Source organism: Melanerpes formicivorus, unplaced genomic scaffold (genome assembly GCF_026170545.1).
Source record: "Melanerpes formicivorus ecotype bairdi unplaced genomic scaffold, bMelFor1.0.p_v2 SCAF_56, whole genome shotgun sequence".
Taxonomy (NCBI): domain Eukaryota; kingdom Metazoa; phylum Chordata; class Aves; order Piciformes; family Picidae; genus Melanerpes; species Melanerpes formicivorus.
Window position 1 is genome coordinate 2,198,688 of NW_027142408.1, and position 11,449 is coordinate 2,210,136.

The 11,449-nt window shown below is 53.1% G+C and overlaps 1 protein-coding gene across 1 annotated transcript; it reads right to left on the reverse strand.

The window, feature by feature from the left end:
- Positions 1–6,829: 6,829 nt before the first annotated feature.
- Positions 6,830–9,137, reverse strand: KCNS2 (potassium voltage-gated channel modifier subfamily S member 2). Its single transcript, XM_068161165.1, has 2 exons — positions 8,981–9,137; positions 6,830–8,446 (listed from the first exon to the last, which is right to left on the reverse strand). Exon 2 carries the CDS (start codon positions 8,407–8,409, stop codon positions 6,976–6,978), a length of 1,434 nt encoding a protein of 477 aa, XP_068017266.1. The 5' UTR covers positions 8,410–8,446; positions 8,981–9,137; the 3' UTR covers positions 6,830–6,975.
- Between the last annotated feature and the right edge of the window lie 2,312 nt (positions 9,138–11,449).

Below are 11,449 nucleotides of genomic sequence, written 5' to 3' on the forward strand. Positions count from 1 at the left end.
GGACTGAAAGTTGTCTTTGAAGGGCACAGAAGTGTGCCCCACACAGAGCACTGGCACCCCCAGTGACAGCCAGCAGATGCTGGGAGTGGGCAGCTCTCTTAGGGTGCTCTAGATGTGGAGAAGGAATTGGCAGATTTATAGCAGACTTTGCCCAGTCCCCCAAAAAAACTTGGCCCTGTTTATTTCTGAGCAGGCATCAGTGGGAAGCCAAACCCCACTGGTACCCTGAAATGAAGAAGAGTGGGAGGTGCTGATGTTTCTTCTACACTTGTGTGAAGCTGAAGTGTTGGATTTGTGCCACTGCCTGCTACAGCCAGATGCATTCATTTATCCAAGTCACAACTCAGGTGATTCAGGATTGTCTGTAAAGGGTGAGACTGTGGCAGGCAAAGGCATTTCTGTTGTGTCCAGTGGGAGGTCAGTCTGAGCCTCAATACCTCTGGGACAATTCTCCATCCTCTGAATGAGCAGGAGAAATAAATACCAGAGCCAGCCCTTTGCCAGCAGTGTCACGCTGTCTTGGAAACACTTTCTAGGCTGTTTGGAGGTTGCCTTCTCTAGCTGATAACCCATCATTTTCTATGCAAGAGGTGAAGGGATCCACAGTCCTTAATGAAGGTGATATTTATTAACAACTGCAAGGGCTGCTCTGAAGGCACAGATATTACAGCTGCCCCTGAAGCAGCTGAGCAGAGACCTGCTGCTTTGGATAATGCATTGCCCATTGCTGCATTGTTAACCCAGCTCAGGTCAGAAGCATCATCCCTTTTATTAATGTTATTTGACTTCTTGTTAAAGAGAAAAGGCAAAAATCAGTAAAAAGATCTTTTGGAAACAGAATGGAAATATTCTTCTAGCCCTGCCTAAGCAGTGGGTGGCTTGAAAACAAGCTCCAGGAGACCAGCTCACTTTCTGGTGCAATTTAATGGGAAGCCAGGTGCATCAACTGGGGGAAAAAAAGAATAACAACATGATGAGAAAAGAATGGTTCTGGCACCACACCTCACTGAGGGATGTGAGTGGTGACTGTGGGGTGAATGTTGTTTGAAAGCACCATCAAAGGTCCTTTGAAAGTCAGGAGCGTTGGAAGAGGAAATGGATAACTAGCCCAGCAAGAGCAGTTACTCCAAGGCCTTTCTGCTGCTTATATGTGCACAGCTGGGGCCCCTGAGGATGGGGGATGTTTTGGAAGAGATGAAAGGTCATGTCAAGTTGATTTAGCACCTATGAGTGCTGTTGGTATATTGCTTAGTCCCTAATCTGTGAGGTAGAGAACAAGAAGCTTGCACTATTTGCTCAACTGAAAAATGTGGGTTCCCCACCACCAGCTGAGAGCTTTTTCAACATTGGAAAGGTAGCCTAGCATTTGTGTTTCAAAGAAACCTGTCTCCACAGTGAGACCCAGGCCTCTCTTTGGTTGTCATCTATGCTCAGAAAATCCTGAAACATCAATTAGTTCTTCCTCCCTGCTGAAATGCACTTCTAAAATGCATTTAATTTCCATTCTGTGGCACAGACCTGAGCTCTCCAGCGTGCTCTATGCTGCTGGCACAGGAAAAGCAGCACAAAGAGCACCAGGTGCAGCACTGCCCTGCAGGCTCAGAATGTCCCAGGTAGAAAGGTAAAAAATATTGGAGGCATTGAAGGTGGAAAATTAAATGTGAAGTTCCTTAAGCCTGCAGTGTGAAGTAGCTCCTGCTGTACAGAATAGGTGAGGCAAACCCAGTCTGCTTTCAGCATGGATACAGTAGCCTGCAGGGAACGAGAGAATTAGCAGCTGATGAAAGTGAATCATAAACCAGGCAAGAATACAAAATCTGGACACATATAAAAAGCTTAATCCCAATCTATATATAGATTTTACATCTTGGGGAAACAAGACAAGATGTTGCTTCTCAAGAATATCTCTGACTCTCATAGTGGCCTACATTTGTACTAAAAAGCAAGCTTCTCTAGCAGCTTATTCCTGGCAGTGAAATAAGCTGCCTCACTTGCAGTGTTACCATAATCCCCATTTAGGCAACCAAAAGCTTTCAGCTGAAAGAGAGCAGGAGCAGCATTTTCACCAGGGCCAGGAAGGTGCCAGTCAGAAGGTAAGAGGAAGACCTTGAGTGAAACATCCCTCATTAAACTGCACATCCCCAGTGAGCACATTTCTGACCACTACACTTTTCAGGTGTCAAACACTGCAGAGTGCCTCATTTGTCCTCCATCATTTCTGACCTGCTGGTTCACTGAGATGAAGATGGCCCTGCTCTTACAACACAGGTCTGGCAAAAGCACTGGCTGCTCACAGGCACACCACCTCTGCTCCTCATTTGATTTGTCCTTTAAAATGGAAACATTTCTCTGTCCCTGTCATTTAATGAGAGATCAGGATTCTCAGCACTTCCTTGGCCTGAGCCCTGGAACAGAGGGAGTTGGAGATATTCAGTCTGAATACGAGAAGGCTCTGAGGAGATCTTACTGTGGCCTTCCAGTATCTGGAGGGGGCTACAAGAAGGCTGGGGAGGGACTTCTGAGGGTGTCAGGGAGTGATAGGACTTGGGGGGATGGAGCAAAACTAAAATGGGTAGATTCAGATTGGATGTTAGGAAGTTGTTCTTCCCCATGAGAGTGGCGAGACACTGGCACAGGTTGCCCAGGGAGGTGGTGGAAGCCTCCTCCCTGGAGGTGTTTGCAGCCAGGCTGGATGTGGCTCTGGGCAACCTGCTGTAGTGTGAGGTGTCTCTGCCCATGGCAGGGGAGTTGGAGCTGGCTGATCCTTGAGGTCCTTTCCAACCCTGACAATTCTATGATTGTATGATTCTAAGAGAGGTTATTTGATAACCCAGCAGGAGGGATGTGCCTCATTCTTTCTCACCCAGGTATTTTCAGGGAGCTAAGCCAATAACATCAGTGAAGTCAAAACCATTGTTAGCCTCCCCTCAGTGAGAAATTCTGTTAGTCATGAGCAAATGTCAAAGTGATAGACTCCTGCACAGTGCAGGCTCAAACAGATCAAATCCAAGCAGCAATGCAGACAAAAGCCGAGGCTCTATCCCCATGGCTGCTCAGGGGATCGTGACTTGCAAAAAGAAAACCAAGAGGAAGGCTGGCAGGTGTCATCCTGTGAAAATAGGCATGTGAGGGCATGTGGCCACTGTGACCACACCATGCATGCACACACCAAGAGGAAAATGAAATGTTGAAGGTAAAGAACAGTGGTGGCATGAGGGGGGAAAAATTCTGATTGAAAGCAGCCATTAATAAAGCAACACTGCAAGCTGCACAAGCCTTGGAGAGCAGCATGGCTCTGGAATGCTCCTCCAGAGGAGAGGGGGAGCAAGACTTTGGCTGCTTTTAACGTGGAGTCAGGTAAGTTTGTGAAGGGAGTGCCTGTGTGCTGTGCAAAGTTGTCCTGCTCATAAGATGTTACATTTCAGTGCTTCCTTTATTTCATCTCTTTGATCCAAAGCACTTAGAAAAGCACTAATGAAACATTCCTTCCAAGCAGGACAAGAAAAGTCCTCATTCCTTGGGGTATTTAATTGTAGTGAGACACACGCTGGGCACGTTCCATTCGATGTCTGCAGGAACAGCGGAGTAGCAGCCCCACACACAATAATCAATCCAGAAGGTAAGACAAGCTGGAGTTAGGGAAATGATGTGCTGCAAGGTTTGGATCCAGCCTTTCCAGTGCTAAACCAGCAACAGCTGAGGGAATTTGTGACTCATTGGCCAGTTGAAGGGGCTTCAAGGACCTGCCCTGAGAGTCTTTGGCTCTCGGCTGCTTGTGAAGCAGAGAAAAACACTGCTTGCAGCTGAGCTCTTTGAAGGCCCCCAGGCAGCAGACCTCGTGAGAACTTGCTCTGTCCTTGATGTCAGTGGGAGAGTTTGCCACCTTTGCAGCACAGAACCTGGCCAGAGTGCATGTGCTACACAGGCCCTCCTCTTCCTTCCCTCATACCTCCCTGGCCAGAGTGCATGTGCTACACAGCCTTCCTCTTCCTTCCCTCATACCTCCCTGGCCAGAGTGCATGTGCTACACAGGCCCTCCTCTTCCTTCCCTCATACCTCCCTGGCCAGAGTGCATGTGCTACACAACCTTCCTCTTCCTTCCCTCATACCTCCCTGGCCAGAGTGTATGTGCTACACAGCCTTCCTCTTCCTTCCCTCATACCTCCCTGGCCAGAGTGTATGTGCTACACAGCCTTCCTCTTCCTTCCCTCATACCTCCCTGGCCAGAGTGCATGTGCTACACAGCCCTCCTCTTCCTTCCCTCATATGTTCCACAGTATTTCAGTCCAACAGGCAACCTAGTGCTGTCTCTTGGGTGAGTGTTTGTAGTGTGTGATAGTTTACACACATGCAATATGAAGCAGGGGCAGGACTATTGACTTCATTCCTGTGACCCAGCAGGGAACTTTAATGAGCCCTTCAGAACAGAAAATCCTAGGAAAATGGTTCACATTTGGACACCTAACTCAGCTTATGGAGGCCTAACCTCAGGGTCAAGTATCCAACTCTTCAGCTTTGAGGGCCAACAAACAGCCTCTTGCCTGTTGACTTTGTAAGTGGTGCAGGCTATGTAGAAATCTTCAGGAGTTTTATTTGGTATGGTTAGAAAGAATCCATTTCCCTCACACTTCACGGCCTAAGTCAAGTGCTGACTGATGTGTGTGGAGGCTGTCTGAAGGAAATGGGGACAGGTAAGTTATTTCCCACTGTGTGTTCTGTGAGAGATCACTGGGCAAACAGGAATCTGGTCCTGCTCAGCTTTCTCTTTTTAGGGGGAGCTGATACAGCAACAGTGGCAAAAGGTTCAGACCAGACAGCAACCTCTTAACAGCCTGGAAAAGGGAACTACCTATCAGTACCAGACTGGCTGCACTCTGCCAGTTGGGCCAATCCCTGTTGTACCCAAACACAGTCTTGCAAACATGACAGGTTTTGATTTAGTGTTTTAATGCTTCTTCTCACTAGTTCAGCTTTATTTTCTCAACCTCTCTGGTCTTCATGAGTAAAACACAGAAACAAAAAGATTAACAAATCATGAACTGGGACATTCTCTGTAATAAATGGGATGGAAAAGCAGCAGGAGCTGAAGAGAAATGCTGCTCTGCCCACTGAGAGCCAGTTCCATAGCACAGATCCTCAGTAGTATAAGGAGAGAGGAGCAGCAGCTTCTGCTTGCTGGCTACAAGAGTCTGATCTCTGTACAGCTGTGTAAGGGAAGAGATTGAATCACAGAATGTCTCTGGTTGGAAGAGACTTTCAAGATCATCCAGTCCACCCAGCACTGCAGGGTCACCACTAAACCATGTCCCTAAGCACCAGGTCTGCACAGTGCTTGAACAGCCCCAGGGATGGTGACTGCAGCACTGCCCTGGGCAGCCTGTTCCAATGTTTAAGAACCCTTCCAGTGCAGAAATATTTCCTAACATCCAGCCTGAGCCTCCCCAGGTGCAGCTTGGAACCATTTCCTCTGCTCCTGTCTCTTGCTACCAAGGACAAGAGGCTGCCCCCTCCTCGCTCCAACCTCCCTTAAGGCAATGAGGTCTGTCTCAGCCTCCTCTTCTCCAGACTGAACACTCAGCAGCGTTCTGTTCAGACTGAACAGCCAGAAACCCAAAGCTTGTGCAGATTTAAGGTTACTCTTGAAAACCCAAGAAACCCTCAGGAAAATGAACAAACAAACAAAAAACACCACAAACAAAGTAAGTAGAGAAATGGAGGCCAGCACAAGGATTTATCCAGCTCTGCCCCAGGAGCAGGTGGGAGGATCTGCCCACAGTCAGTGCAGTGTGAAGCTCTTCACCAGTTCCTTTCTTAGGCCCTTACACTCTTCCTCAGCTGCAAGTTCCTCTCTGAGGGACAGTGTGACTTACAGGGGTTTGTTTTCTCTGTTTTTCCTTAGAGATCCCTTGGCAGAAAGCTTAATGGACTTGTCTGCCATCAGCACCTGCTTTCAAGCTTTCCTGTTAAAATTAGATTGGATATCTCAGCACCACATATGGCAGCTTTATAATTAGTCTTTTTGCAGCACACGAATGTCAGTTCCTAAAACGCTGCCTGCACTGTTGGTGTGGGAATATTTTGCTTCATTAAACAAAGCCAAGCTTCTCATTGGAGCTTCTAAGTGTGGAAAGCCCACGGGTTTGTGAGCCTGAGCTCAGAACCATCTTGATGGACTGAAATACAGCACATCTCCAGCTTCACTGGAAAGCCAGCTCTCTGCAGGTCACTTCTAGAAATGGAAAGCTGAGATGTCTTTTGGGGCCTTCATACCTACAGGCACCTGTGGAAGTGTGGTCTTTGAGCGTGTAGCTATATGAGAATGAGAGGTGGGCTTCTTCAGAGGGCTCAGTGCTGACCTGATCTCTGAAGCAGAGGTAGGTTTATGCTTAGGAGCGTCTGAAAAATACCATACATAACGTTTCAGAACAAGGACACCCAGATTTTAGCACACATGCTCCAGGGTAAGCAAACTTCCACTGAAATGTGAAGCTCAGAGGTGCTTTCAGACATGTGAGGACCAGAACTAGCAGTCAGGAAGGTGGGGAGGAGTGCTCCTGTGCCAGTGACTCACAGGTGACTGTTTTAAACATGCACGGGGAGTCCCACACCAGTACAGATACCAGCATAGGTGACAGGTGATTTGTTCATGACCCGTGTCACAGCTGAGAATTTTTATTCCACTTGGGTACATTCATTTCTCTGCTTAGATGAGGAAATGCACAAAGGAACAGCTCACTGCCCTGCTAAGGTCGTGGCAGCAGTAGCATCTGTATGGGAAAGTCAGCACTTAGGACCTATGCAGCAGGATGACAAAGTGCAAACTGTCAAATCGTCCTAGAAACGTCTTTACTTTCTCAAGTGCAAAGTTGTGTCAGCAACACTACCCTCTAGGAGAAAAGGAAAAGGAAAAAGACAGAGAGGAGAACATTTATCAGCACAGCTCTTGATAGCTCTCATGCAAACTGCTGTCAAACACTAATGCAGTGAATCATTCAGGCTCAGCTCACTGGGGCTACTCCTGCTCATATTGGTAAGACTGGCCATGAGAGATTTAACCTTATAAGCATAGTAGTCCCTTAAGTTGACTGACGGAACTTCTTTCATGCCATCACCAAAATCACAGCTCCTCATGGCGCTCTCTAACTGCTTCTGACGCCTATAGAAGTGGGAGAATTTGTTGAAGATGAGTGTGATGGGAAGCACAACCACCAGGATACCGGCTAGGATGCATGCGGATGCCGTCAGCTTGCCAGCCGTGCTCCCCGGCACCACGTCCCCGTAGCCAACTGTGGTCATGCTAACGGTAGCCCACCACCAGCAGGCGGGGATGGTGGCCAGCCCCTCGTTCTCTTCTTTCTCAATGGTGTAAGCCACTACTGAGAAAATGGAGATGCCAACAGAGAGGTAAAGTAAAAGAAGCCCCACCTCTCTGTAACTGTACTTCAGGGTGGCTCCAAGAGACCTAAGACCCGTGGAGTGTCTAGCAAGCTTTAAGATGCGAAAGATCCTCATGAGTCTCAGGACTTGTGCAACCCTGCCTAGATTTGCTAGAGTCGGGCTGCTTTCCACCACCAAGTTGACAATCAAGGTAATATAAAACGGGAGGATAGACATGAGGTCGATCAGATTAAGGGCATGCTTGAAAAACTTCAGGAAGTCAGGAGCTACTGCAAATCTCGCCACCAGTTCAAAAGTGAACCATGCAATACCAAAGTGCTCCACGATTTCAAAGCGAGGGTCTTCCTCGGGGGTGCCACTGCTGTCAACAAGCTGAAAGTCTGGGAGGCTGTTCAGGCACATGGTCACGATGGAGCCCAGCACCACCACAATGGAAAGCACGCTGAAGATTCGGCTCAAGACCGAGTACCCAGGGTTATCCAAAGCAAGCCAGAGCTGCCTCCTGATGTTCCCAAAGGGCTGTTTGTCAAATTTAGAGGCATCGTTGTAGAATGCCAAAATCTCATCAAAAGAAGACGTGGTGCTTTCCTGGTCGCTTTGTTCCTCCCATTTCTCTTGGTCTGGTTCCATTTTCCTCCCGTGGTAGCTGTAACTGCAGCAGGAGTCTATGAAGAATTCATTGATCCCCCAGTACTCGATCTCCTGGCTGAAGGAAAACACGCAGAGCTCGCCCATGACGTGGAGCTTGCCAGTGTTGTAAAAATGTAGCACGTAGGGAAAGAGCTCGGGATTCCTGTCAAAATAGAATTCATTCTTGGTGTCATCGTAGTCATCGCAGAGCTCCAGGATCGACTCCTTTGAGTGGCAGCTCAGCAGCTTCCCCAGCCTGGTCTCGGGGAACCTTAACAATGTGTTGGATCTCATCTTTTTCTTAAAGCCTCCAACGTTGATGCTGATCTCATTGTCTTCGAAATTTCCTTCAGATAAAGCCTTCAGACTCTGCCCTGTCATAGTGAGCTCCTTCCAGAGGTGTACAGGGACTGGAAACCTAGGATGCGATTGCACGGAAAATCGGCAGAGTGAGCAAACCTGCAGCATGGTCACCTGCTGATGCTTTCCTTGGTTTTCTTTTTTCTCTCTTTCTTTATTTCCTTTTTCCTTCCTCCCTCTGTCCTTTCTTTCCCTCTCTTCCTCTCTCCCCCCCTTTTCTTCGCCCACCTCCCATTAACGACACTAAGGGCGGCTCCTTTGTTCTCGCCGCAGGCTCCTGTCCCTCCCCGTACCCTTCACCTGGGCTGCGGCTGTCGCCCCGTTCCTCGCGGCCCTTTCCCTCCCTCCCGCCGCCTCCGGGATCAGCCGGACGAGGACGTCCCCAGACTGCCCGCCCGAGCCCCCCTTCTCCCCCACACCGCCCTCCCTGCCGCACCCCACGGGCCAGAGCCTCACGCCACCGCCTTCGCCCGGCGCTCCGCTCAGCCCCGGGGGCGCCGCCTCCCCCACCCCATCCCCGCCTTGCCCGGTGCCCGCTGCGGGGGAGCCGCCCTGCCCTGCCCTGCCCTGCCCCGCTCCGCCTCCGCCCTACCTGCTCGCTCAGCGGCCGCGGGGCCCCGCCGGCGCGCCCTGCTGCCCCCGGCCCCTGCCCGCCATCGCCGCCGCCGGCGGGAGCCGCCAGGGCTCGCCCCGGTGCCGGTGCGGGTGCCGGCACGGGTGTAGGTGCCGGTGCCGGTGCCGGTGCGGGGGTAGGTGCGGGTACCGGTGCGGATAGCCGTGCGGGTGTGGGTGCAGGCGCGGTACCGGTGTGGGTGCGGGTACCGGCGGCGGTACCGGTGCGGCCGCGGGCGGCCGGCGCGGTGCTGAAGGGACAGCGGCCGCGCGCCGCCCCGCTCAGCGGCGGGAGGCGGTGGCACGCGCTCTCGTCATGGCGACGACCCCCGCGGCAGCCGCCCGCCCCCCGCCGCCGCCGCCTTCCCCCGGACTCGACCCCGCCGGGGGATCGGGGGTGCCGCCGCGGGGAGGGCGGCGCAGAGCCGGGCCCCGGCGCGGCGGGAGGATGGCTCGGGCGGGTGGGCGGCCGGCCGGGTTGGAGGGGATGGGGGTCTGGCGGCCACGCTGTCCGGCGGAGGAGACTCGGCCCGGCGGAGCCGGTGCTCCGGGAGTGCCTCCGCTCGCTCGCTCGCTCGCTTTCGCTCCTGCCCCCGCGCACGGCAGCGGCGCCGCAAACTCGGCTTTCCTCCTCTCCGTGGTCCTGCCTCACGCCGGTTCCGAGCGGCACAACTCCCCGCGCGGGGACGCCCACCCACGCGGCTCTAGGCAGCCGTGGGCCCTGTCCCGAGGCGGGGACGCTGCCCTACGGCGCCGGGGCAGCCGGGGCGGGGGCTGGGGGGCTACTGCTCCCCCTTCACGCACGGAACGAGCGGGTCTTGCCGCGGCCCCCGCGCTGCTCCCCCGCTGTGGCGCCTGGGCAGTGCCAAAGGATGGGCACCATCGTCACAGCAGTGTGGAGTAAGGAAGCGGGGGTGCCCGCACAGGCTGCTCGCACAGGCTGCTTGCAGGGGCTGCCCGCCGCCCCCTCGGACGCCGGCTGGGAGCCCCCGGCCTCCGCACACGGCCCTGCCCAGCCTCTTCAACGGCAATAATGGTGACAGAGTGCACCCAGGTACAGGGGCCGGGCCCCCCCGGACAGCTGCTCCCGGCTGGGCACGGTTTCGATGCTGGCTCCATCTCTACCCATGCTGGAGGCAGCTGTGAAGCAATCTGCCTCCTCCTGCGGACCCCGGCAGGAGGCCGAGCGTGCCCGGGGAGTAGCCGGGTCCTGGCAGCGATGGAAAGCGGTGGCAGTGCCTGCGAGCAGGAGCCGGCTGTGCACCTGAGCCCTCCTGAGCAGGCGGCCGGCAGCGCAGAACTTGCATGCTCTGAGGCAGGAGCTTTCCACCAGGCCAGCCCACAGCATCTCCTGCCAGCTTCCCCATGGCACCTCTCAAGTTCCCACACATCCAGAGTCCAGCTCCTGGAAATGGGTTCTGTCAACACTTTATGGCACTGGAGGCTGTTAGGACATGAAGCCACCTTGCTTGTTTTGCCCCAGCCCTACACATCTCTCCTAGCTTGTTCCTCAAAGCTTTGCAGGTGGAGAGAGATTATACAGCCCAGCTGCTGCAGCACCTGAGCCCTATTTGCAATTAACCCCTCGGTATTTAAGAGCAGCCCTACAGGTGCCCAGCTAACTGCGCAGAGACATGGCGCTGGAGTTGGAAGTCCTGGTGTGTGCCCGTGGCTCCATACCTCTGAGAACAGTCCCACAGGGATGTGCCTGGACCCACAGCACCCTCAGCTCCACAGAGATGCTTCAGATGCTGCCCCCGTTTGCTTTTTCGTGAGTGGTGCTTGGTCTTGCTTTGCTCTCGCTTTGCTCTCCTGCTGCTGAACGCTTCCCACCTCCCTTTCCCCCTGCGGTCCTCAAGAGTGTCCCTCCCTTTACTACAGATGCCCTGGGTTGGGGCTCTGTGTGCCGGCGTGCTTCACTGCACGTCCGGTGGCGTCTCCCGGGACACTGAATCCACACCAAATTACGCACACCAGGCTCCCCTCCCGGGCAGGGAAAGTGCTGCTGCTTCTCGATTCGGTGTCCCCTAGCTGCTCTTCCCCTCCTGGAAAGGGGCACCGGGGGAACAGAGACCATACATAGCAGGGAGGAGGCTTTGCAAATGCAGTGGCGACCTGCACATTTCCTTGTCCCGGCGGCTTGTCTCCCCCAGAGAGGCTCTCCCGCTGCTCAGCAGCAGCGTCGTTAGGTTACTTTGTGCCAGCCTCCTGCTCTCAGGGCTCTGCTGGCGAACCGCTCCTGGGGGAGCTCTAATTATACTGACTGGTAACACCTGGGGCAAAGGGCGGCAGGACACAGGGCTGGGAACCACCATGTTGGGATTTCAGAGCTGGATGCCCAGGGTTTGGATAAACCACAAGGCTTCTCTGCTGTGGTTTCCCCTTCACTGTTAGGAGAACAAAAATAGCCCCTAGCCCTCAGTGACGCTCTGAGGAATAGCAAGCAGCT

What these genes read in the sequence shown, in the direction of transcription:
- KCNS2 (XM_068161165.1), bottom strand. Translation starts at nt 8,409, where the DNA reads ATGACAGGGCAGAGTCTGAAGGCTTTATCTGAAGGAAATTTCGAAGAC.